The 26,665-nt window shown below is 52.2% G+C and overlaps 1 protein-coding gene across 2 annotated transcripts; it reads left to right on the top strand.

The window, feature by feature from the left end:
- The first annotated feature begins 4,208 nt into the window (after positions 1-4,208).
- bcs1l (BC1 (ubiquinol-cytochrome c reductase) synthesis-like) lies at positions 4,209-25,663 on the top strand. Of its 2 annotated transcripts, none has more exons than XM_067986970.1 (8): positions 4,209-4,314; positions 7,921-8,288; positions 10,229-10,368; positions 11,363-11,557; positions 12,477-12,540; positions 13,627-13,796; positions 20,132-20,249; positions 25,297-25,663. In XM_067986970.1, exons 2-8 carry the CDS (start codon positions 7,969-7,971, stop codon positions 25,547-25,549), a joined length of 1,260 nt encoding a protein of 419 aa, XP_067843071.1. In that variant the 5' UTR covers positions 4,209-4,314; positions 7,921-7,968; the 3' UTR covers positions 25,550-25,663. The 2 variants fall into 2 exon arrangements, with proteins under 2 accessions (XP_067843071.1, XP_067843070.1); XM_067986969.1 differs by having other exon boundaries at positions 4,247-4,423.
- Positions 25,664-26,665: the final 1,002 nt, after the last annotated feature.

Here is a 26,665-nt window from a genome sequence, read left to right as displayed (position 1 = left end):
CCTCTCCCCTTCTCTCTCTCCTCCTCCTCCTCCTCCTCTCCCCTTCTCTCTCTCCTCCTCCTCTCCCCTTCTCTCTCTCCTCCTCCTCCCCTTTTCTTCTCCTCCTCCTCTCCCCTTCTCTCTTCTTCTCCTCCTCCTCCTCCTCTCCCCTTCTCTCCTCCTCCTCCTCCTCCTCTCCCCTTCTCTCCTCCTCTCCCCTTCTCTCCCTCCTCCTTCTCCTCTCCCCTTCTCTCTCTCCTCCTCCTCCTCTCCCCTTCTCTCTTCTCCTCCTCCTCCTCCTCTCTTCCTCTCCTCCTCCTCCTCCTCTCTTCTCCCCTTCTCTCTTCTCCTCCTCCTCCTCCTCTCCCCTTCTCCTCCCTCAGATATCTGTACACTGCTGTTTCCTCTTGTGGGATATCCGTACCCAGGGAACCAGCTTCATAAGCACCAAGTTTTTATACAGATTTGTTAATAAAAAGACAAGGTTCTCTGAAATGTGAACTGTTGATCCCTTTTTATATTGTGGGTTATAGTGCGAGGAGAGGAGAGCTCAAACAGAGGGCCCGCCCCCCCACTCTCCCCTTCTAACATTGACTACCGTAGTGCCGGTGACTCAGGCCTGCCGGAGAGCTGGTGGGGAGCGGTTCCGAAGTCAGCCTCCTGTATCGGTGTGTGACTGCAGGATTGTTGTGGCCCACGGTCAGCGAGCGCTATCCCTTTTTGACACACTTGTTCCGGCACAGTGGGTGACGGCGGGAAGTCACCCCCCAGTGGGAAACCACCACTCACCCACCCACCCCAGTTCCAGCACCGGGGGCACCCCGCCCCCGAGTTCGAGCGCGAGCTACCAGCCGTTTGGATTTGCGAAGTTGCGATAAGCTTGTTTGCTGAAGGTTTATTTTTTCCGGTCGCGGAGTCTGGCTCACCCAACAGCGCTCTCACCCTGTGGCTGGGCCATCCCATGTGACTGCTCGTATTTATATAATATATATATATATATATATATCCAGATATTTATGTGTAAATGAACTTAATTTCATGTCTTGAGGAAAGTATAAATCTGTTGCGTGGGATGTGACTTTTTTTGACAAAAGGGCTTTGTCCACAACCCCCATTTGCTGCGTTCGATTTACTGCGTTAAGAATCGGTGGCAGAGAGAGAGAGCATTTGTTTTCCTCCGAGCGTGACTGAGGGCAGCGTTCCTGTGTTTGAGGTGTTTTTTTTCTGTGTTTTAGCAGATGAGTTTTGCCTGTGATGATCGCTGCTGCTGCTGTCCCTGTGGTGATTTGGTTTTTTTTTAATAGCCCACGCAGAGATGATTTGTGACATTAAAACCTGATTCTGTTTAAAAACCCGACAGTCGGCTCCTGCACTTATTCTTCCCTGCGCGTCTGTAATTTTTAGATGTGATTTTCTGTGTAAGTTGCGGGGGGGGGGGGGGGCTGCTACTGCCGCCGCTCTCAGACCAGCCCCCCTAGCTGCTTGGAGATCCCTCTCCCCTGGCTGCTCAGAGACCCCCTCTTTTCCCTCCCAGAGGATGTGAACCCACAATCTTCTGACTCGGAGGCCCGGGTGCTACCCACTGAGCCACGGCTGACACCTTGAAGGTATTCTGGAAGGATGAGAACAAACCCATCCAGTCAGTTGGATTAAACCCAATTGTAACAAACCCACTGGTGCCTCAGCTGAGATCACAGCCCAGAAATTGAACTGGGCCCCTCGGGTCTATATGGCCCAATATTGCACTGGGTAATGCCTTTACTGAGTCAGTGGGCAGGGCAACACTTGGAAAAGGAAGGACAGCAAGTGAAGAACAGATGTTCCATTGAGCCTGTCCAATCCTGGCACGGTGTAACTCCCCCCACCCTAGCCTGAATGAAGACCATCCTCATTCCTACCCCTCCCCGACGGAGAGAAGTGAAACTCCAGCATATCAATCTAACATGACGTCTATACTTTTCAATTCACACCAGTTACATTACATTGCACGAACGCACATCAAACTGAAACCATCCGCTGGTCATCGAACAAGATACTGTGACACCTGACAGACATAGGAAAGACTGAGAGGCTCTTTTCTCTGGAAAAGAGAAGCCTGAAGGGTGACCTGACCAAGGCCTTTAAAATTCTGAGCACGTATTTCGTGAGACAATCCCTGATGCGTCACGTTGCAGATTTATTTCCCAGTAAGGTGAACGTACAGAATGACAGTTGTGATCGGACTTACTTCATTCAGACTTATCTTGAGTAATGATACAAAATAAAGAGCATGCCACACTTCCCCATATCAGTGGGTCATCTTACTTGACTTAAAAAAAGATATCTTCTAACTATTCTTCAGGCATTTCTGACTTTGAGCCTCTGTTTAAGAAAAACTTGCCTGCCCTTGCAAACTTCCTGTCTGTCAGTGTCCTACTCTTTTAATTCCCTCTGTTCACAGACAGAAAGGTATGAAAGGACTTTCCAACATAGTGGGTGTGAGGTGTTTTTCGATTACTTAAACAAGCTAATGAATTGATTAAGTCTCTGGGGGAAACAACTTCCATTTATCATATGAATCACTTTTTCTCTGTGCCTTTTTTTAGAAAAAAAACTGAATACACTTTGTTTAAAATAAAAACCATTGTTAAAAGTATTTTTTTTTCAAATTCAAATTCTTTGGGGGGAAATGGTCAAAAAATCCTGAAATCTGATGCTTTGTGTAACAGGCTGAAAAGGTTTATAGTGCCACCTCTGGAGAAATCAAGAATAATGGGTGTTGCCACTGTTAATGTTACTCATTGATTTCAATGAATCATGTGTCACAATCGTGTGACACTCAAAAAATCTCAAGGATTTTAGTACATTACTGGTTGATTTCAAGACCAAGTGTAGTCTTTGGGTAAAGTGAGGATGCAATGTGGGGGAATGACCCAGAAGTGCGGTTGTAATTCAGACCTCATTCTAAAGTCATACATTCACTCCCATTATAAATTCCAATGTCAACATTTAAAATGGAAACTGCCTTGTCACACTTGCAATGTGGGGGTGGGGTTAGTGGTGGGAGGGTGTAATTACTGTGATGTTGAAATAGGCAAATCCCATAAGGGATATGGATGTGGAGATTTATAAGGGGGCGGGGGGGAGAGTTGATAAGATGTGTGCACAGGCAAGAGATTAAATCTGTTCTCCTTCGATCAGTGAAGGTTAAGGGAAGATTTGTGGAGGTGTTCAAAATCATAACGGGTTTTGATAGCAGAAACAGTTTCTCCTCAATTACTCTGACAGGAGGGTCGATAACCAGAGGACACAGATTTAAGGCAATTGCTAAAAGAACCAGAGGTGACATGAGGAAAAACAATTTTATGCACCAAGTTGTTATGATCTGGAATGCGCTGGAAGCCGATTCAGTAGTAACTTTCAAAAGGGAATTGGATTAAATACTTGGAGGGGGGGGGGGGGGGTGGAGGGGGCGAGACCAGGGGGAGTGGGACTAATTGGATAGCTCTTTCAAAGAGTTAGCACAGGCATGATGGGCTGAATAGCCTCCTGTGCTGTATCATTCTATGGGAAAGGGTGCATTTCAACAGGTGACGTGTAGTTTTTAAATTCTGTATAATTCAAATGCAGACGGTTTAAGTGTCAGCCACAGCTCGGGGGTAGCACTCTTGGCTCTGCGGCAGTAGGTTGTGGGTTCACTCGCTATTCCAGAGAACCTAGGCTGGCACGGCAGCGCGATACTGAGGGAGTGCTGTCGGAGATGAAAAAGTGAGGGCCCGAGGGCGGACGTAAACGATCCGACGGCCACTATTTCGAAGAAGAGCAGGGGGGAGTTCTCCCGGTGTCCTGGACCAATATTTATCCCTCAACCAACATCACTTAAAAAAAATTACCCCGGCTGTTAACGCACTGCTGTTTGTGGGATCTTCCTGTGCACAAATTAGCTGGCCTGTTTCCTACATAACAACAGTGGACTACACTTCAGAAGTACTTCATTGCGCTTTGGGACGTCCTGAGGTGGTGAAAGGGGGGCATTAAATGCTGGTCTTTCATTTCAGCCAGGACAGTTATTTCTGGTTAGTTTGCCTGAGTCAGGGAGGGCTGAGGCCTGTAGCATTAGGCCTTTGCCGCAGTTGCCTAGGATTACGGTCCCCGGCGGCTTCTTTCAATCCCGGCTGGTACGGCGGCCGAAGCCCCGAGTGAACCGGGCCCGCTCGGAACCCGGAACCCGAGGCCGGAGCCCGAGCGGCGGCCGGAAGAGAGGAGGCGGGACACCGGAAGCGGAGCTGCGTTGCCAAGTGACGCCATCAGCGCGGGACGAGAGCCGAGTGTGCAAATCGGCGTGTGAGCAACTGGGTGTGTAAATGAGTGACTGGGAATAACCAAATCATAGTGAGCATGAGCAACTGCGTGCAAATCAGTGCGAATAACAGTCCAATCAGAGTGAATATAAGAAACTAATCCAGTAAGTGTGAGCAGCTGAGTGTGTAAATCAGTGTGAATGTGTAATTACATCTGTAACAGAGTGTTCACTAAGTGTAACTGTAAGTGTGTCTCTGCGAGGGGTCAAACTGAGGCAGTGTAGGGGGGAGGAGGACCGTGTTTGGCCAAACCCCCAAACTCCAGCCCCCCGAACCCCCCAAACTCCAGAGCCCGAACCCCCCAAACTCCAGCCCCCCCCGAACCCCCCAAACTCCAGCCCCCCAAACTCCAGAGCCCGAACCCCCCAAACTCCAGAGCCCGAACCCCCCAAACTCCAGAGCCCGAACCCCCCAAACTCCAGAGCCCGAACCCCCCAAACTCCAGAGCCCGAACCCCCCAAACTCCAGAGCCCGAACCCCCCAAACTCCAGAGCCCGAACCCCCCAAACTCCAGAGCCCGAACCCCCCAAACTCCAGAGCCCGAACCCCCCAACTCCAGAGCCCGAACCCCCCAACTCCAGAGCCCGAACCCCCAAACTCCAGACCCCGAACCCCCCAAACTCCAGCCCCCCGAACCCCCCAAACTCCAGAGCCCGAACCCCCCAAACTCCAGAGCCCGAACCCCCCAAACTCCAGCCCCCCAAACCCCCCCAAACTCCAGAGCCCGAACCCCCCAAACTCCAGAACCCGAACCCCCCAAACTCCAGAGCCCGAACCCCCCAAACTCCAGAGCCCGAACCCCCCAAACTCCAGAGCCCGAACCCCCCAAACTCCAGAGCCCGAACCCCCCAACTCCAGAGCCCGAACCCCCCAAACTCCCGTCCCCGAGCCCCCCAAACTCCCCACCCCCCCCCTCAAACCTCAGCCGCCTCCAGCTCCTGGTTCCCCCTTTCCCCCAAACTCCAGCCCCTGGTCCCCAGCACCCCCCCACCCTCCACAAACCCCATCCCCCGTAAACCCCAACCCCAGGTTGTTCCCGGTCAGTGACATTGTTACTATTGTGATTGTGATTATAAGCAGCAAGTGGGTCTCCTTCCTGAGATCAGTTACACAACGTGATCACCGGCGAAACCCCCCCGGCTGTTATTTGCCCAGTTAACGCCCTCCGTTTCTCCAGAGTGTCGGGAGGGGAGAGGTCGCGGCAGTACGGGTTATATTAGCTGTTGTGAGGTGCGGCTCGACCTCTGGTTCCCACTCAGTCCCTGCGAGGGAAGGGCTGATCACCCACAACTCTGGTCTCTTTCGAGTTGAGATCAGCACCGGTGCAGAGGCGGACGGTGGTTTAACGGTGGTGTTACTGGACTAATAATCCAGGGAACACGCGATCAAATCTCACCGTGGGCAGAATTTGAATTAAGTTTAAATCTGGAACTAAAAAGCTGGTATCGGTAACAGTCAGCATGAACGGATTGTTGTTAAAAACCCAACTGTTTCACTTATGTCCTTTCAGGGAAGGAAACCTGCCGTCCTTACCCGGTCTAGGCCTATATGTGACTCCAGTCCCACACCAACCTGGTTGACTCTTAACTGCAGCCCTGCGAGCCCCTCAGTCGGGGTAACTTGGGATGGGCAATAAATGCCGGCCTTTACTGTCAAAGCAAAGGTATCTGAGCGGAATATTGCCTGGGGATATTCCCAGGGACCCTGCACCGTCCAGTCATCTGCTGAGGTGAATTGGTCCTTGGTCCAACTTCTGACCCAGTGATTTTCGGAGTATTTAGGGCAGTGAAGCTGACGGAGGTTTAACTGAGGCAGAAACGCTGCAGTCGGTCACCAGCTGGCCTCTCTGTGTGTAACAGGAATCGGCACCGGGAACAATCTAGATCTGATTCCACCCGTACATCCTCGATAATCAGGGTCCCCGTCCCCTTATATCCGGCCCCTCGGAGTGCCCGACCCCTCCTCTCCGACCCCTCGGAGTGCCCGACCCCTCCTCTCCGACCCCTCGGAGTGCCCGACCCCTCCTCTCCGACCCCTCGGAGTGCCCGACCCCTCCTCTCCGACCCCTCGGAGTGCCCGACCCCTCCTCTCCGACCCCTCGGAGTGCCCGACCCCTCCTCTCCGACCCCTCGGAGTGCCCGACCCCTCCTCTCCGACCCCTCGGAGTGCCCGACCCCTCCTCTCCGACCCCTCGGAGTGCCCGACCCCTCCTCTCCGACCCCTCGGAGTGCCCGACCCCTCCTCTCCGACCCCTCGGAGTGCCCGACCCCTCCTCTCCGACCCCTCGGAGTGCCCGACCCCTCCTCTCCGACCCCTCGGAGTGCCCGACCCCTCCTCTCCGACCCCTCGGTGTACCTGCCCCCGCCGGGACCCTCTGTGTCGGCCCCCCCCTCTCCGACCCCTCGGTGTGTCGGCCCCCCCCCTCTCCGACCCCTCGGTGTGTCGGCCCCCCCCTCTCCGACCCCTCGGTGTGTCGGCCCCCCCCTCTCCGACCCCTCGGTGTGTCGGCCCCCCCCTCTCCGACCCCTCGGTGTGTCGGCCCCCCCCTCTCCGACCCCTCGGTGTGTCGGCCCCCCCCCTCTCCGACCCCTCGGTGTGTCGCCCCCCCCCCCTCTCCGACCCCTCGGTGTGTCGGCCCCCCCTCTCCGACCCCTCGGTGTGTCGGCCCCCCCCCTCTCCGACCCCTCGGTGTGTCGCCCCCCCCCCTCTCCGACCCCTTGGTGTGTCCGCCCCCCCTCCGACCCCTCGGTGTGTCGGCCCCCCCCTCTCCGGAGCTTCAGTGTGTCGGCCACCCTCTCCAGACCTTCAGTGTGTCGGCCTCCCCTCTACGGACCCTCAGTGTGCCCGACCCCCCTCTCCGACCCCTCGGAGTGCCCGACCCCCCCTCTCCGGACCCTCAGTGTGCCCGACCCCCCCCTCTCCGGACCCTCCGTGTGTCGGCCCCCCCTCTCCGGACCCTCCGTGTGTCGGCCCCCCCCTCTCCGGACCCTCCGTGTGTCGGCCCCCCCTCTCCGGACCCTCCGTGTGTCGGCCCCCCCTCTCCGGACCCTCCGTGTGTCGGCCCCCCCTCTCCGGACCCTCCGTGTGTCGGCCCCCCCTCTCCGGACCCTCCGTGTGTCGGCCCCCCCTCTCCGGACCCTCCGTGTGTCGGCCCCCTCTCCGGACCCTCCGTGTGTCGGCCCCCCCTCTCCGGACCCTCCGTGTGTCGGCCCCCCTCTCCGGACCCTCAGTGTGTCGGCCCCCCCCCCTCTCCGGACCCTCAGTGTGTCGGCCCCCCCCTCTCCGGACCCTCAGTGTGTCGGCCCCCCCCTCTCCGGACCCTCTGTCGAACGTCCTTCCAATGTGTTCTGTACTTTTCCTTGTTCTCAGGTGCTGAGACTGTTTCCGCGGAGTGCGGTGTCCACTGTTTTCCGGTGGGGAGACGGTGTGATCCGTGAGGCTGGGGGTGATGCCAGGGCAGTAACCACTCTTGTGACTGATTTGAGTGATCAGGAGCTATTTTCAGCATCGTAAACTGCAAGCAAGCGCGGGGCTCAGTCCCGTAATGTGCTCATCTGGGTAACGTAACTGAGCTTTCGCTGTGCCTTTCTGCCCCACGTAGGTCTTGCTGCCGTGCCATGTACACCAGGCGACGGTGAACTGGTAAAAGATGCCATTTCCGGACTTTGTTTTGACCCTGAAGGATAACCCGTACTTCGGGGCAGGGTTCGGTCTGGTCGGGGTGGGCACAGCGCTGGCGCTGGCTCGCAAGGGGGCACAATTCGGGATGGTCGCCTTCAGGAGGCACTGCATGATCACGCTGGAGGTGACCAGCCGCGACAAGAGCTACCACTGGCTCCTGAACTGGATCACACACCAAGCCAAGCGGACGCAGCACCTCAGCGTCCAGACCTCCTACGTCCAGCACGAGAGCGGCAGGATCAGCACCACCTTCGACTTCATCCCCAGTCCAGGAAACCACTTTGTCTGGTAAGAAAAGCAACGTGGGCCTTTCACCACTGGGAGCTTAATCCAGCCCAGAGAGTGTTGGGGTGAAAGTCCCTTCTGTTTGGGCCCTAAAGGGAGGGAGGGTCAGCCGTTTCGATCCGTGTTCAGCACCACATCTGAATTCACACTCGGAGGGTCACAGGACAGCTGGTGTGCATCGTAGGAAGTGTCACACTCACAGGAAGTGCTGCCCAAGGTTGGGACTAAGGAACGTTGTTAGATCAGAGTTTTACTCTGTATCTAACCCGTGCTGTACCTGCCCTGGGAGTGTTTGATGGGACAGTGTAGAGGGAGCTTTACTCTGTATCTAACCCGTGCTGTACCTGCCCTGGGAGTGTTTGATGGGACAGTGTAGAGGGAGCTTTACTCTGTATCTAACCCGTGCTGTACCTGCCCTGGGAGTGTTTGATGGGACAGTGTAGAGGGAGCTTTACTCTGTATCTAACCCGTGCTGTACCTGCCCTGGGAGTGTTTGATGGGACAGTGTAGAGGGAGCTTTACTCTGTATCTAACCCGTGCTGTACCTGCCCTGGGAGTGTTTGATGGGACAGTGTAGAGGGAGCTTTACTCTGTATCTAACCCGTGCTGTACCTGCTCTGGGAGTCTATCCCGAGTCACACTCACCCTCCCAAGACTGACTCGGACTCTGTTCTGATTCCGTCTCTTTGGCAGAGACCAGGACCTTGTGATTGATGTGGGGTTGGGTCTGAGAAGGTAAGTCATTATAAAAATACTGAAATGAAACACTTGTTATTGAGGAAAAAAGAAAAAGACCCACATTTCTACAGCACCTTTCACATCCTCAGGACGTCCCAAAGCACTTTACAGCCAATTAAGTACTTTTGAAGTGTAGTCACTGTTGTAATGTAGGAAACGTGGCAGCCAATTTGTACACAGCAAGATCCCACAAACAGCAATGTGATAATGACCAGATAATCTGTGTTTAGTGATGTTGGCTGAGGGATAAATATTGGCCCAGGACACCGGGGAGAACTCCCCCTGCTCTTCTTCAAAATAGTGGCCATGGGATCTTTTATAATGAATTGAGAGGTCAGACGGGGCCTCGGTTTAACGTCTCATCCGAAAGACGGCACCTCCGACAGTGCCAGGCTCCCTCAGTCCGGCACTGGGAGTGTCAGCCTGGATTATGGGCTCGAGCCTCTGGAGTGGGGCTTGAAACCCTGACATTCTGCCTCAGAGGTGAGAGTGCTGCCCACTGAGCCCCGGCTGACACCGTATGGAGGGGTGTAACTCGCTCTCTGAATGGAGCCAGAGTGAAGCAGGATTGGTCTCCCGCAGACTCTGCCGTGTCGACATTGCCCACGGGTCGACTCCTGGCACAGATGACAGTTTTGGAACTCTCCCTTGACCCACTTCTCCCCCCCCAGGCCCGTCCCGTCCACTCTCCCCCACCCCCCCCCCTCAGGCGCGCCCCGTCCACTCTCCCCCACCCCACCCCCCCCCCTCAGGCGCGCCCCGTCCACTCTCCCCCACCCCCCCCCCCCCCCTCAGGCCCGTCCCGTCCACTCTCCCCCACCCCACCCCCCCCCCCCCCACCTCAGGCGCGCCCCGTCCACTCTCCCCCCACCCCCCCCCCCCCCCCCCCCACCCCTCAGGCCTGTCCCGTCCACTCTCCCCCACCCCCCCCCCCACCCCACCCCTCAGTCCCGCCCCCCCCCCCCCAGGCCCGTCCCACCCATTCTTCCTCGCCCCCTCCTCTCAGGCCTGCCACGTCCACTCTCCCCCCATCCCCCTCAGGCCCGCCCCGCCCATTCTTCCCCAACCCCCCCCCCCCACTCTCAGGCCCGCCCCGTCCACTCTCCCCCGACTCCCTCCCCCTGGCGCCCCCCTGCCCCCGCATCTTCAATATTCCGGAAGGCCGTGGAATTCTGAGCATTCACTTTGTGCCCATGATGTCACAGGTACAACAGCAAATGGCTTCGAGTGGAGAGGAACCGGGAGAAGCAGATGGTCGACCTGAACACAGGCACCCCGTGGGAAACGGTCACCCTCACCTCACTGGGCAGCAACCGCCAGATGTTCTTCCATATTTTACAAGAAGGTGCGTGTTTCTTTATATCCCTTCACACCTTGCCTGGTGTCCGGCTAGTTTTCTCCCCTCATGTCCTGAAGGCACAGGGTGATCCCCCAGTCACCACTGACTGGCTTCTAGTACCTTGTGCGAGTGACCATTCTGTATCAACCAGAATGTCTGTCTTTCCCTCTATTTAACCCTCTTTCTTTCTGTCCCACCGATAGAGAAAGAAGCTTACAGTGAGGGAGAGAGAGACACACCAACACGTGTGAAGAGAGACGTCTGCACATAAACCTTTATAACTCACTGGTTCGGCCCCGTAGAATCAAAGAATGGTTACAGCACAAAAGGAGGCCATTCGGGCCATTGAGCCCGTGCCACAGCTGGAGTATTGTGTCCAATTCTGGGCTTCACACTTTAGGAAGGATGTCAAGGCCTTAGAGAAGGTGCAGAGGAGATTTACTAGAATGGTTCCAGGGATGAGGGACTTCAGTTATGTGGAGAGGCTGGGGTTGTTCTCCTTCGAACAGAGAAGGTTAAGAGGAGATTTAATAGAGATGTTCAAAATTATGAAGGGGTTTGATAGAGTAAATAAGGAGAGACTGTTTCCAGTGGCAGGAGGGTCGGGAACCAGAGGACACAGATTTAAGATAATTGGCAAAAGAGCCAGAGGGGGAGATGAGGAGAATTTTTTTTACGCAGCGAGTTGTGATGATCCGGAATGCGCTGCCTGAAAGGGCGGTGGAAGCAGATTCAATAATAACTTTCAAAAGGGAATTGGATAAATACTTGAAGGGGAAAAATTTGCAGGGCTTTGGGGAAAGTGCAGGGGAATGGGACTAATTGGATAGCTCTTTCAAAGAGCCGGCAAAGGCACAATGGGCCGAATGGCCTCCTTCTGTGCTGTATCATTGTATAAAGAGAATTAAAGACACAGGCAGAGAGTGAGCTGCATGGGCAGCAATTTGTTCAGTGGTATTTCATGGGGAACTTTCTCTCTCCCTTCGCCCCTAACCCACAGCCAAAGACCTGGCCCTCAAGCAGCAGGAGGGGAAAACGGTGATGTACACAGCGATGGGGGCGGAATGGCGGCCGTTCGGATTCCCACGCCGCAAGCGGCCCCTGAAATCCGTCGTGCTGGAGAAAGGAATCTCGGAGAAAATCGTCCAAGATATCAAAGAGTTCATCGGTAATCCCAAGTGGTACACGGACCGAGGTCAGTGGACAGAATGGCAGTCTGGACCAGGGTAAAGGGTCAGTGCATTCATTCTGGGGAGATGGACATCGCTGGCAAGGCCAGCATTTATTGCCCATCCCTAGAGAAGGTGGTGGTGAGCCGCGTTCCTGAACCGCTGCAGTCCGTGTGGTGAAGGTTCTCCCACAGTGCTGTTAGGGAGGGAGCTTCAGGATTTTGACCCAGCGATGAAGGAACGGCCGATATATGTCCAGGTCGGGATGGTGTGTGTGACTGGGAGGTGATGGTGTTCCCCTGACTTTGCTGCTCTTGTCCTCAGTGTTAAGCGTCGCTGGGGAGCCCCAGGTGCTTTTGAAGTAACCTTGGCGAGTGTTCAGAATGTGACCGAGAGGGGCAGTGAGTGTGCTCGATAATTTTAAATTGAAATGGGCGTTTCTCTGTGGTCAGTGTGATCCACTGGATAGCTCCTGTGGGCTACAGTTTGAGGGTCACTAGGCTAAAGTGCACTGGAGGGGGTGGGGGTCTCTGAACTGGAGGGGGTGGGGGTCTCTGAGCTGGAGGGGGTGGGGGTCTCTGAGCTGGAGGGGGTGGGGGTCTCTGAGCTGGAGGGGGTGGGGGTCTCTGAGCTGGAGGGGGTGGGGTCTCTGAGCTGGAGAGAGTCTGGCTGGAGTTCTAATACCTTACCTGGTGTAAGTCTCCAGGCAGGTAGTGTAATGATGTACCGGGGGTGGGGGTGTTCTCCATGCTGGGGGTCTAACACTGTACTTGGCTTGAGTCTCTAGGTGGGGCTCTGACGCTGTAGCTCTATCCCCCCGCCCCCCCCCCCCCCACAGTCCGTGCGATGGTCGCGGTCTGTCAGTGGTAGGTTAGTCTAGTGGTTCAGTGCTCGCTCTGTGTGTCGCCCACCCATGTGATGATTGAATGAATGGTCTTTCTGCAGGGATTCCTTACCGGCGGGGGTACTTGCTGTACGGACCCCCTGGATGTGGGAAGAGCAGTTTCATGTGAGTATTTAACTGGGGGCCAAGGGGGTTGAAGAGGTAAATACCCGCTAGTAAGTGAAATAGTGAGGAAGAGAAATCTAAACCAGCCACATGGAACCAGCGGGTGGATTTTCAGCCAGGGCCAACCTTTGCTTCGCTCGTCCAACATAACACTGAAAAGAAAGAACAAACGTTTTACAGCGCCTTTCATGACCTCAGGACAACCCCAAAGTGCTTTACAGCCAATGAAGTGCTTTTTGAAGTACTCACTGTTGTAACACAGGAAACACGGCAGCCAATTTGCGCACAGCAAGATCCCACAAACAGCAATGAGAAAATGACCAGATAAATTGCTTTAGTGATGTTGGTTGAGGGATAAATATTGGCCCAGGACACCGGGGAGAACTCCCCCTGCTCTTCTTCGAAATAGTGCCATGGGATCTTTTACATCCACCCGAGAGGACAGACGGGGCCTCGGTTTAATGCCTAATCTGAAAGACGGCACAGTGCAGCACCCCCTCAGTACTGGCACTGGGAGTGTCGGCCTGGGTTTTGTGCTCAAGTCTCTGGAGTGGGGACTTGAACCCACGACCTCCTGACTCAGAGGTGAGAGTGCTGCCCAGTGAGCCACAGCTCCAAAAAAAAAAGTAATTTTCCTTATGAAGAACATGAACATGTTTTGCTGATGTGAAGTGCTATATAAATAAGGAATGATTTCTCTCTCCGGGCGAGTTAGTCTGATCGCAGGATCCTCTGTGCCGGGTTGGGGCCAAATTCCTCACCCGATGAGGACGTGCTGAATCATCTTTTCCAGGACCTCAAGAGTGGAATTGGGTCTGGAGTCACGAGCACTTCATCAGTTGCCTGAACCCTGCTGAGGTGGGTCCCATAGACAACCAGGCACACATTGTCCTGGGTACGTTAATCCTTTGTCCCAACTTCCCGCCAACAGAGGCAACGTGTATTGGAATCAGTCGTTGCCCAGATGGCACGGTGTGGGACCTGCCCTGGCCTCCCTCTTACCCCGGGGGGGGGGGTGGAAGGGGTGGGGATCGATGGGGCCGTTTGGGACTGACGTGTGCCTTTCTCTCCCCTCTGCCTCTTCAGCACGGCGCTGGCGGGGGAGATCGAGTACAGTATCTGCCTGATGAGCCTGAGTGACCGCAGCCTGACTGACGACCGTCTCAACCACCTGCTCAGCGTGGCCCCGCAGCAGAGCATCGTCCTTCTGGAGGACGTGGACGCGACTTTCATCAACCGAGACCTGGCCAAAGAAAGTGAGCCCAAATTCCCCTCAGTCACAGCTCCACGCTGCCTTCACTGCCCCTGGATCTATCTGTACATCTCGCTCTGTCTCTCTAATGTTCATTTGTGAGTTCTGTCACCCCGGGGGGCGCCTCGCCCCCTCTGTCGCCCCAGGGGGGGGGGCGTCTCGCCCCCTCTGTCATTCAGTATTCTGATAGGGTGTTCTGGGGAGATGTCACTCAAAACACTTGTGTGTTTCTCTTTAGCTGATGCCCCTGCTCCTAATCAAAGGCCATTAGAGGCTCAAGATCATGATTCCCATAGCTGGAAGAGGGAGCTGATCATGGCTGGCGAGGGGGTCAGATGGGGCCATAATGGGGCTTGGTGCCCATGGGCTGGGGAGGGCGAATCAGCCGCCGTTCCCACTCGTCGCCAAGTAATTTTTCACTTTTGTATTCCTGGTATTTTCCCTTCGTCTATAATTCCCTGAATCTCACCACGAACACATTTCTGACCCATGGGCCAGACATTGTCTAGATCACTGCCGTTGGTGAATCTCACTTTGTTTAGGCCCATCTTTCACTCCAGATATCCCTTTTTACATCCCTTTAAACCTGTTCAAAGGATTTCATTTCTAATCTTGCTCAAGAGACTTGTCCGTGACAGCAACAAAACCACAAGGGTACTGGTATATTGTTTATAAATATAACAGATTTATTAAGTAAGTTACAACTAGTACAAGGAAGTAATACCTAACAAAAGCAATAGTCACAGCCTGTTCCTCAGGACTCTCCCCCTGAGTGTTTGCGGCGGGGTCTCTGTCTCTCTCTCTGTCTCTCTCTCTGTCTCTCTCTCTGTCTCTCTCTCTGTCTCTCTCTCTCTCTCTCTGTGTCTCTCTGTCTCTCTCTCTGTCTCTCTCTCTGTCTCTCTCTCTGTCTCTCTCTCTGTCTCTCTCTCTGTGTCTCTCTCTGTGTTCTGTTGACTGAAGATTCTCTTCTTTCCTCCGGGTGTTTGTGCTGCCTCTCGAGTTCAATAGTAGTTCTTTTATACCCTTTTTCTGCCTATGTGGCGGTCAGCAGGTACCTGGGCTGTCTCGCCCACGCTGTTAATCATCATTCCTAACCTTCAGAAAATGCAAGCTCCCAGTACCATCCAGACCTTGCTTTTGCAAACGGGACCGCCCCTTATCTTAGAAGCTGTGCTTACAATTTCTGTGGAGGCCGTTTTACCCAAACAATCCTCACACTCAGCAGGATCTTTTACTTTGGAGATAAAGGGAAGCCCCTGAAGGCTACAGGCCCGCTCGCTTGTTAATTTAATTTTTTTTTATTCGTTCATGGGATTTGGGCGTCGCTGGCGAGGCCGGCATTTATTGCCCATCCCAATTGCCCTTGAGAAGGTGGTGGTGAGCCGCCTTCTTGAACCGCTGCAGTCCGTGTGGTGAAGGTTCTCCCACAGTGCTGTTAGGAAGGGAGTTCCAGGATTTTGACCCAGCGACGATGAAGGAATGGCGATATATTTCCAAGTCGGGATGGTGTGTGACTTGGAGGGGAACGTGCAGGTGGTGTTGTTCCCATGTACCTGCTGCTCTTGTCCTTCTGGGTGGTAGAGGTCGCGGGTTTGGGAGGTGCTGTCGAAGAAGCCTTGGCGAGTTGCTGCAGTGCATCCTGTGGATGGTACACACTGCAGCCACTGTGCGCCGGTGGTGAAGGGAGTGAATGTTTAGGGTGGTGGATGGGGTGCCAATCAAGCGGGCTGCTTTGTCCTGGATGGTGTCGCGCTTCTTGAGTGTTGTTGGAGCTGCACTCATCCAGGCAAGTGGAGAGTATTCCATCACACTCCTGACTTGTGCCTTGTTGATGATGGAAAGGCTTTGGGGATTCAGGAGGTGAGTCACTCACCACAGAATACCCAGCCTCTGACCTGCTCTTGTGGACACAGTATTTATATGGCTGGTCCAGTTAAGTTTCTGGTCAATGGTGACCCCCAGGATGTTGATGGTGAGGGATTCGGCGATGGTAATGCAGTTGAATGTCAAGGGGAGGTGGTTAGACTCTCTCTTGTTGGAGATGGTCATTGCCCGGCACTTGTCTGGTGCGAATGTTACTTGCCACTTATCAGCCCAAGCCTGGATGTTGTCCAGGTCTTGCTGCATGCGGGCTCGGACTGCTTCATTATCTGAGGGGTTACAAATGGAACTGAACACTGTGCAATCATCAGCGAACATCCCCATTTCTGACCTTATGATGGAGGGAAGGTCATTGATGAAGCAGCTGAAGATGGTTGGGCCAAGGACACTGCCTTGAGGAACTCCTGCAGCAATGTCCTGGGGCTGAGATGATTGGCCTCCAACAACCACCACCATCTTACTTTGTGCTAGGTATGACTCCAGCCACTGGAGAGTTTTCCCCCTGATTCCCATTGACTTCAATTTTACTAGGGCTGCTTGGTGCCACACTCGGTCAAATGCTGCCTTGATGTCAAGGGCAGTCACTCTCACCTCACTTCTGGAATTCAGTTCTTTTGTCCATGTTTGGACCAAAGCTGTAATGAGGTCTGGAGCCGAGTGGTACTGGCGGAACCCAAACTGAGCATCGGTGAGCAGGTTATTGGTGAGTAAGTGCTGCTTGATAGCACTGTCGACGACACCTTCCATCACTTTGCTGATGATTGAGAGTAGACTGATGGGGCAGTAATTGGCCGGATTGGATTTGTCCTGCTTTTTGTGGACAGGACATACTTGGGCAATTTTCCACATTGTCGGGTAGATGCCAGTGTTGTAGCTGTACTGGAACAGCTTGGCTAGAGGCGCAGCTAGTTCTGGAGCACAAGTCTTCAGCACTACAGCCGGGATGTTGTCGGGGCCCATAGCCTTTGCTGTATCCAGTGCACTCAGCCGTTTCTTGATATCACGTGGAGTGAATCGAATTGGCTGAAGACTGGCTTCTGTGATGGTGAGTCTATCTGGAGGAGGCCAAGATGGATCATCCACTCGGCACTTCTGGCTGAAGATGGTTGCAAACGCTTCAGCCTTGTCTCTTGCACTCACATGCTGTACTCCGCCATCATTGAGGATGGGGATGTTTGCAGAGCCTCCTCCTCCCGTTAGTTGTTTAATTGTCCACCACCATTCACGACTGGATGTGGCAGGACTGCAGAGCTTTGATCTGATCCGTTGGTTGTGGAATCGCTTAGCCCTGTCTATAGCATGTTGCTTCCGCTGTTTAGCATGCATGTAGTCCTGAGTTGTAGCTTCACCAGGTTGGCACCTCATTTTTAGGTACGCCTGGTGCTGCTCCTGGCATTTTAAAAAAAAATTTTTATTCGTTCACGGGATGTGGGCGTCGCTGGCAAGGCCGGCATTTATTGCCCATCCCTAATTGCCCTCGAGAAGATGATGGTGAGACGCCTTCTTGAACCGCTGCAGTCCGTGTGGTGACGGTTCTCCCACAGTGCTGTTAGGAAGGGAGTTCCAGGATTTTGACCCAGCGACAATGAAGGAACGGCGATATATTTCCAAGTCGGGATGGTGTGTGACTTGGAGGGGAACGTGCAGGTGGTGTTGTTCCCATGCGCCTGCTGCCCTTGTCCTTCTAGGTGGTAGAGGTCGCGGGTTTGGGAGGTGCTGTCGAAGAAGCCTTGGCGAGTTGCTGCAGTGCATCCTGTGGATGGTGCACACTGCAGCCACAGTGCGCCGGTGGTGAAGGGAGTGAATGTTTAGGGTGGTGGATGGGGTGCCAATCAAGCGGGCTGCTTTATCTTGGATGGTGTCGAGCTTCTTGAGTGTTGTTGGAGCTGCACTCATCCAGGCAAGTGGAGAGTATTCCATCACACTCCTGACTCGTGCCTTGTAGATGGTGGAAAGGCTTTGGGGAGTCAGGAGGTGAGTCACTCGCCGCAGAATACCCAGCCTCTGACCTTCTCTCGTAGCCACAGTATTTATATGGCTGGTCCAGTTAAGTTTCTGGTCAATGGTGACCCCCAGGATGTTGATGGTGGGGGATTCGGCGATGGTAATGCCGTTGAATGTCAAGGGGAGGTGGTTAGACTCTCTCTTGTTGGAGATGGTCATTGCCTGGCACTTATCTGGCGCGAATGTTACTTGCCACTTATCAGCCCAAGCCTGGATGTTGTCCAGGTCTTGCTGCATGCAGGCTCGGACTGCTTCATTATCTGAGGGGTTGCGAATGGAACTGAACACTGTGCAGTCATCAGCGAACATCCCCATTTCTGACCTTATGATGGAGGGAAGGTCATTGATGAAGCAGCTGAAGATGGTTGGGCCAAGGACACTGCCCTGAGGAACTCCTGCAGCAATGCCCTGGGGCTGAGATGATTGGCCTCCAACAACCACTACCATCTTCCTTTGTGCTAGGTATGACTCCAGCCACTGGAGAGTTTTCCCCCTGATTCCCATTGACTTCAATTTTACTAGGGCTCCTTGGTGCCACACTCGGTCAAATGCTGCCTTGATGTCAAGGGCAGTCACTCTCACCTCACCTCTGGAATTCAGCTCTTTTGTCCATGTTTGGACCAAGGCTGTAATGAGGTCTGGAGCCGAGTGGTCCTGGCGGAACCCAAACTGAGCATCGGTGAGCAGGTTATTGGTGAGTAAGTGCCGCTTGATAGCACTGTCGACGACACCTTCCATCACTTTGCTGATGATTGAGAGTAGACTGATGGGGCGGTAATTGGCCGGATTGGATTTGTCCTGCTTTTTGTGGACAGGACATACCTGGGCAATTTTCCACATTGTCGGGTGGATGCCAGTGTTGTAGCTGTACTGGAACAGCTTGGCTAGAGGCGCAGCTAGTTCTGGAGCACAAGTCTTCAGCACTACAGCTGGGATGTTGTCAGGGCCCATAGCCTTTGCTGTATCGTCATGCTCTTCTACACTCCTCATTGAACCAGGATTTATCCCCTGGCTTGTTGGTAATGGTAGAGTGAGGAATATGCCGAGCCATGAGGTTACAGATTGTGCTGGAATACAATTCTGCTGCTGCCTCATGGATGCCCAGTTTTGAGCTGCTAGATCTGTTCTGAATCTATCCCATTTAGCATGGTGGTAGTGCCACACAACACGTTGGATGGTGTCCTCAGTGCGAAGACGGGACTTCATCTCCACGAGGACTGTGCGGTGGTCACTCCCACCAATACTGTCATGGACAGATGCATTGGCGACAGGTAGATTGGTGAGGACGAGGTCAAGTAAGTTTTTCCCTCGTGTTGGTTCGCTCACCACCTGCCGCAGGCCTTGGTTATCTGCCTTTCCAAACATCTCACTGTTACCGCGCATTCTCCACAGTTTACTCAGCGTCTGGCTCTTCTCGGATCTGTTACTTTTTTTAAAAAACCATAATACTGCCTCAGCACATTCTCCGTCTTCAACACAGTCTTGGCTCAGCTAACCATCATGCTTCATCTCTCGACCCTATGCCAGGTTACACGAAGTTTGCACATATAGTAGTTATTCTTAACCGAGTACAAAGTTTCGATACATATTTAAACATAACTTCATAATACATCACATCATGCATTCACATCATGCATGTATACACTAGGATACTTCTAAGTCGATTATATTTCCATTTTGTTACCTCTAGACTCGATTAGTCCAATGCTCTCCTTGCCGGTATCCCACCTTCCGTAAACTTCAGCTCATCCAAAACTCTGCTGCCCGTATCCTAAATCGCACCAAGTCCCGTTCACCCATCACCCCCTGTGCTCGCTGACCTACACTGGCTCCCGGTCCAACAAAACTGCCACTTCAAAATTCTCATCCTCACCCCTCCCTAACTCTGTAACTCCCTCCAGCTCTATAACCCTCCCCCCAAACTCTCTATTTCTCTCACTCTGGTCTCTTATAAATCCCAGCCCCCCCCCCCACCTCTTCAACCCACCATTAGCGGCCGTGCCTTTAGCCATCTCAACCCAACACTCTGGAATGCCATCCCTAAACTGCTCCGTCTCTCTCCTCTAAGAACCTCCTTAAAACCCACCTCTTTATTCAATCGCTTCCTTTGGCTCGACATCCATTTTTGTCTGATTTCAACCCTGTGAAGCGTTTTGGGACATTTTGCTATGTTAACTGCGTTATATAAATGCTAGTTATTGTGTTCAGCTTCCTGTGGACCACCTCGACTAGTGCTAGTTGGAGATTCCTGTTGGAGTGAGAGTACATGTCTGGCGTCCAGAGATGATACGATCGGCCCATCTATGATGGTGATTTACTCTGAGATCCACCCACTATAATCCCACTCTCCTGCTCAAGTCTCTGGAGTGGGGCTTGAACCCACAACCTTCTGATTCTACCACTGGGCCACGGCTGACACCCACGGAACACTGACTGGTTTGTTTGTGATTACAGACCCCGCGATATACCAGGGAATGGGCCGTCTGACTTTCAGCGGTTTGCTAAACGCACTCGATGGCGTCGCATCGACTGAGGCGAGACTGGTGTTCATGACCACAAACCACTTGGACAGGTAGTACCCAATCTTCATTCCTCATCGTCTTCCAGCACCTGGGGCATCGAGACTAGACACTTCCCGCCCACCCCAGTCAGGAAATCTCCTGGGACGGGCAACAAAAAAAAAGAGAAAAATCCAGGGCCAATAAGGAAAAAATACTCTGGAAATTCCTCTCCGATCCCCTCTGGCGATGGAACCCAGTCCAGGAGATCACACGGACACCGAGTGTTATCTATAAAGACACTTCCCTTCTATATGATGCGATCTGAGCCCCAGTCAGGCACCGGTCCAGTTCCCTCTTGAGGGTGAGCAGAGAGTCGGCACCGACCACACCGGCCGGCAACACATTCCAGAGACTCACTGCTCTCCGGGGAAAGGAGAACCTCCCAACATCCAGTCTATTCCTGCTCTTCCATAGTTTAAACTCCTGACCCCCGGTCCTCCCCAATCTGTTAAACTGGAATAATCTCTCAACGGGGACTCGATCCAGCCCTTTAATTATTTCATAGACCTCTATCAGGTCGTCTCTAAGTCTACGCTGCTCTTAAGTAAATAGACCAAGGTCCTTGAGCCTCTCTGAGTGGGGAAGTTGGGAATCTTTCTCATAGCTCTCCCCTGAACCTTTTCCAAGGCCACTATATCACCCACCATGTGAGGGGACCAAAACTGGCTGTAAACCATCGCTATCTAACCCTGAGATAGATGCGAGTGGAGTCTCGGTGGGTGCCCCACTTGCAGCTTTGATAGTCGTACTTCAGGTTTTCTCCCAGCATGGGGAATCCACCATTAGCCCTGAACCCCACCCCATCCCACCCCCCTCCAAACCAGGAGTCCGAGCAGATGGATGTGCTCGGTGAGCTACTCTATCAATGAGGGTATATAAGGAATGATAAAATACAAGAGGACATGGATAAACTTGCAGAATGGGCATGTAATTGGCAAATGAATTTCAATATCGATAAGTGTGAGGTAGTACATTTTGGTAGGAAGAATAAGGAGGCCACACACTGCTTGGAAAATAAGAGTTTAAATGGTGTAGAGGAGCAGAGGGATCTGGGGGTACAGATACACAAATCACTAAAAGTAGCGATGCAGGTTAATAAGACCATAAAAAAAGGAAACCAATCACTGGGGTTCATTTCTAGAGGGATAGAATTGAAAAGCAGAGAAGTTATGTTAAACTTGTATAGAACCTTGGTTAGATCACACTGGGAGTACTGTGAACAGTTCTGGTCTCTATATTATAAAAAGGATGTAGAGGCACTGGAGAAGGTGCAAAAAAGATTTACTGGGATGATAACAGAAATGAGAAGATATACTGATCAGGAAAGGTTGAACAGACTGGGGCTCTTTTCTCAGAAAAGAAAAGGCTGAGGGGTGACCTGATAGAGTATGAAGGAGTTTGATTGGGTAGACGTGGAGAAGATGTTTCCACTTGTGGGGGTGTCCAAAACTAATGGTCATAAATATAAGATGGTCACTAATAAATCCAATAGGGAATTCAGGAGAAACTTCTTTACCCAGAGAGTGGTGAGAATGTGGAACTCACTCCCACAAGGAGTAGTTGAGGCGAATAACAGAGATACATTTAAGGGGAAGCTGGATAAACACATGAGGGAGAAAGGAATAGAAGGATATGCTGATCGGGTGAGATGAAGTCGGGAGGGAGGGGGCTCGTGTGAAGCATAAACACCGTCATGGACCAGTTGGGCCGAATGGCCTGTTTCTGTGGTGTACATTGTATGTAAGGGTCTGATTAAGTTAGCTTATCCACCTGGATTATTGTAAGGACACAGCATGTCCACCACAGTCTGTAAGGAGGAAAGACAGCCTAACATTCTGACAGCTGCACCCAAAATGCTAATCCGTCTTCTCTCTTTTCGGAGACTGGTAGACCTGTCCGGCGAGTCCGGCGTTGTCTGCCCTTAATTAACGTCTGCAGTTCCTTCCTGCATCTATCCCGTCTTCCTGAGCAGAGCAGGAAGTGGTCACACACGCAAACTTAGTGTGTGTATCTCTGCTCAGTGCACCCTGATCCCATTCATTCTGTGACGCAGGCTATTCTCACACACCATCGTGTACCTCAGATAGGAGGCCATTCAGCCCCTCAGGCCTGCTACATAGGAATAGGAGGAGGCCATTCAGCCCCTCAAGCCTCTTACATAGGAATAGGAGGAGGCCATTCAGCCCCTCAAGCCTCTTACATAGGAATAGGAGGCGGCCATTCAGCCCCTCAGGCCTGCTACATAGGAATAGGAGGAGGCCATTCAGCCCCTCAGGCCTGTTACACAGGAATAGGAGGAGGCCATTCAGCCCCTCAGGCCTGTTACACAGGAATAGGAGGAGGCCATTCAGCCCTGTTACATAGGAACAGGAGGAGGCCATTCAGCCCCTCAGGCCTGTTACACAAGAACTGGAGTAAGCCAATCAGCGCCTCAAACCTGTCACATAGGGACAGGAGTAGCCCATTCAGCCCCTCGAGCCTGTTCCGCCATTCAATCAGATCATGGCTGATCTGTACCTCAACTCCATTTACCCGCCTTTGCTCCATATCCCTTGTCACAGTAGAGGAGGAGATAGTAGAACAATTGGATAGAATAAAAATAGATAGAGGTACTTAAAAGGTTGGCAGCTCTCAAAGTAGAAAAGTTACCCGGTCCGGATGGAATGCATCCTAGGTTGCTGAGGGAGGTTACGGTGGAGATAGCAGATGCTCTAACCACAATCTTCCAATCCTCCTTAGATATGGGGATGGTGCCGGAGGACTGGAGGATTGCAAATGTTACACCGTTTCAAAACAGGGGAGTGGGATAAACCCGGCAACTACAGGCCAGTCAGCCAAATAATCCAGGATAAAATTAATTGGCACTTGGAAAAATATGGGCTAATAAATGAAAGTCAGCACGGATTTATTGAAGGAAAATCGTGTTTGACTAACTTGATTGAGTTCTTTGAAGTAACAGAGAGGGTTGATGAGGGTAGTGCGGTTGATGTGTATATGGACTTTAAAAAGGCAATTGATAAGGTGCCACATAATAGACTTGTTAGCAAAATTGAAGTCCATGGGATTAAAGGGACAGTGGCAGCGTGGATACAAAATTGGCTGTGGGACAGAAAGCAGAGAGTAGTGGTGAACAGTTGTTTTTCAGACTGGAGGAAAGTATACAGTGGTGCTCTTTGATATATATTAATGAGCTGGACTTGGGTATAGAGGGTATAATTTCAAAGTTTGCAGATGACATGAAACTCGGAAATGTCGTAAACAATGTGGAGGATAGTAACAGACTTCAGGAGGACTGGTGAAATGGGCAGACACATTGCAGATGAAATTTAACGCAGAGAAGTGTGAAGTGATGCATTTTAGTAGGAAGAATGAGGAGAGGCAATATAAACTAAATGGTACAATTTTAAAGGGGGTGCAGGAACAGAGAGACCTGGGGGTTCACATACACAAATCTTTGAAGGTGGGAGGACAAGTTGAGAAGGCTGTTAAAAAAGCACATGGGATCCTGGGCTTTATTAATAGAGGCATAGAGTACAAAAGCAAGGAAATTGCGTTAAACTTTTATAAAACACTGGTTAGGCCTCGGCTGGAATATTGTGTTCAATTCTGGGCTCCGCACTTTAGGAAAGATGTCAAGGCCTTAGAGAGGGTGCAGAGGAGGTTTACTAGAATGGTACCAGGGATGAGGGACTTCAGTTGTGTGGAGAGACTGGAGAAGCTGAGATTGTTCTCCTTAGAGGAGAGAAGGTTAAGGGGAAATTTAATAGAGGTGTTCAAAATCATGAACGGTTTTGATAAAGTAAATAAGGAGAAACTGTTTACAGCGGCAGAAGGGGAGGAGTGCCAGAGGACACAGATTTAAGGTAATTGACAAAAGAACTAGAGGGGAGATGAGGAGAATTTTTTTTACGCAGCGAGTTGCTATGATCTGGAATGCGCTGCCTGAAAGGGCGGTGGAAGCAGATTTAATAGTAATTTTCAAAAGGGAATTGGATAAATACTTGAAGGGAAAAAATTTGCAGGGGAATGGGACTAATTGGATAGCCCTTTCAAAGAGCCAGCATAGGCACGATGGGCCGAACGGTCTCTTTCTGTGCTGTAAGATTCTATGATACCCTTACCTAACAAAAATCTTATCGATCTCGGTCTTTAAACCCCAATTGACCCCCAGCATCCACAGCCTTTTGGGGGGAGAGAGTTCCAGATTTCCACTCCCCTTTGTGTGTGAAGAAGTGCTTCCTGACATCACCCCTGAACGGCCGAGCTCTAATTTTAAGATTTTGTCCCCTTGCTCTGGACTCTCCCACCAGAGGAAATAGTTTCTCTCCATCTATCAGGGAAACTATCGAATCCGTTCATCAGTTTAAACACCTCGATTAGATCACCCTTCAACCTTCTAAACTCCAGGGAATACAAACCAAGTTTATGCCACCTGTCCTCATAATTTAATCCTCTAAACCATCATAATCTAATTAGACCCTTACTGATAAAGTGAAAGGCTCCTGCTTCAGGGGTGAGAACTCCCTTCTTGATCTCTGCTCCTCCAATTCTGGCCTCTTGCGCATCCCATGATTTTAATCGCTCCACCATTGGCGGCCGTGCCTTCAGCTGCCTGGGCCCTAAGCTCTGGAATTCCCTCCCTAAACCCTTCCACCTCTCTCTCCTCCTTTAAGACACTCTTTAAAATCTACCTCTTTGTCCAAGCTTTTGGTCACTTGTCCTTCTCCCCGTTTCCCCCCAGTAACTAGCTCCTTCTCCCCGATTCCCCCCAGTGACGAGCTCCTTCTCCCCGTTTCCCTCCAGTAACTAGCTCCTTCTCTTCCTTTCCCCCCAGTGACGAGCTCCTTCTCTTCCTTTCCCCCCAGTGACGAGCTCCTTCTCTTCCTTTCCCCCCAGTGACGAGCTCCTTCTCTTCCTTTCCCCCCAGTGACGAGCTCCTTCTCTTCCTTTCCCCCCAGTGATGAGCTCCTTCTCTTCCTTTCCCCCCAGTGACGAGCTCCTTCTCTTCCTTTCCCCCCAGTGACGAGCTCCTTCTCCCCGTTTTGTGTCTCTCTGCAGGCTGGACCCTGCTCTGATCCGCCCGGGGCGAGTGGACCTGAAACAGTTTGTGGGGTACTGCTCCCACTGGCAGCTGTCCCAGATGTTCCAGCGATTCTACCCGGACCAGCCGCCCACCTTGGCAGAGGAATTCGCAGAGAGGGCGCTGGCTGTCTCCGACAGCATCAGTGCCGCCCAGGTGCAGGGCCACTTCATGCTGTGTAAACTGGAGCCCGTCAGAGCCATTGAGGACATCCAGCAGATCATCGTGTGAGGGCACGGAAGGGTGAAGCAGCAAATTCTAAACCCAGCGAAGGGAAAGTGGACCAGGGGACCCAGCACTGAAAAACACACAGTATTTATAAGAATAAAACCTCAGTTCAATGCCTATCCTCGGTGCTCGATGTGTTTATGGGCGTGGAGAATTTCAATTGAGTTCATTGGAAGATTTTCTGGTCCTTAATCTCATGTTGCTGTCTGTGGGATCTTGCTGTGTGCAAACTGGCTGAAGCCTTTGGTCACACAACAGCGACCGCGCTTCGAGAAGTGGTTAACCAATCGCAAACTGCTTCGCGGCCTGCTACGATACTGGTTGAGGGATAAATATTGGCCAGGCTCTTCTTCGAAATAGTGGCCGTGGGATCTTTTACATCCACAGAGGGCAGACGGGGCCTCAGTTTAACGCCACGTCCATAAGACGGCACCTCTAATAGTGCTGCACTCCCTCAGTGCTGCACTGGGAGTATCAGTCTGGATTTTGTGCTCAAGTCTCTGGAGTGGGACGTTCTGACTCAGAGGGGGGAGTTGCTACCCACTGAGCCACAGCCGATACCCAAACTGTTTGTTACAACAAACAGCTTTAAAAAATAACACTCTTCCTCTGACTTAATGTGAACAAGTCCACAGGAGCTTGACTAGTAGACAAAATAATGGAATACAGATCATAGTTACAGTGTGTACAGCACACTACCAGACCAAACCTTCAATATTGTGTCTAATTTTTATCAAGGGAGACATTAAATCCTTGCGGATAATGCGGAGAAGAGCCTTGAGGCTGATCCCTTGCTTCAGAAGTCTGAGTTATGAGCAAAAAAAACTTGGTCTTTTCACCCCTTGAAAGCCGGCAATTGAGAGTGACTGTACGGAGGTGTGGAAGAAAGTAAACAATAAAGAGATGTGGAACATTGCTTCAAACTAAACCACGGCATTAGGACAAGGGAACACAGGGCCAACGTAGCGAACGGCATAACTAGAACCGGTGCCAGTAAGCAAAGACGTGATGTACACGTGGAACGAACTCGAGGTGGGATTGAAAGGAAAAGAGAACTTGCATTTCTACAGCAACTTTCACAACCTCAGGACGTCCCAAAGCGCTTTGCAGCCAATGAAG

Source organism: Heptranchias perlo, chromosome 7, assembly GCF_035084215.1.
Source record: "Heptranchias perlo isolate sHepPer1 chromosome 7, sHepPer1.hap1, whole genome shotgun sequence".
NCBI lineage: Eukaryota > Metazoa > Chordata > Chondrichthyes > Hexanchiformes > Hexanchidae > Heptranchias > Heptranchias perlo.
Note: the sequence above shows the minus strand (reverse complement) of the source record. Positions and strands in the feature narration are given on the sequence as shown.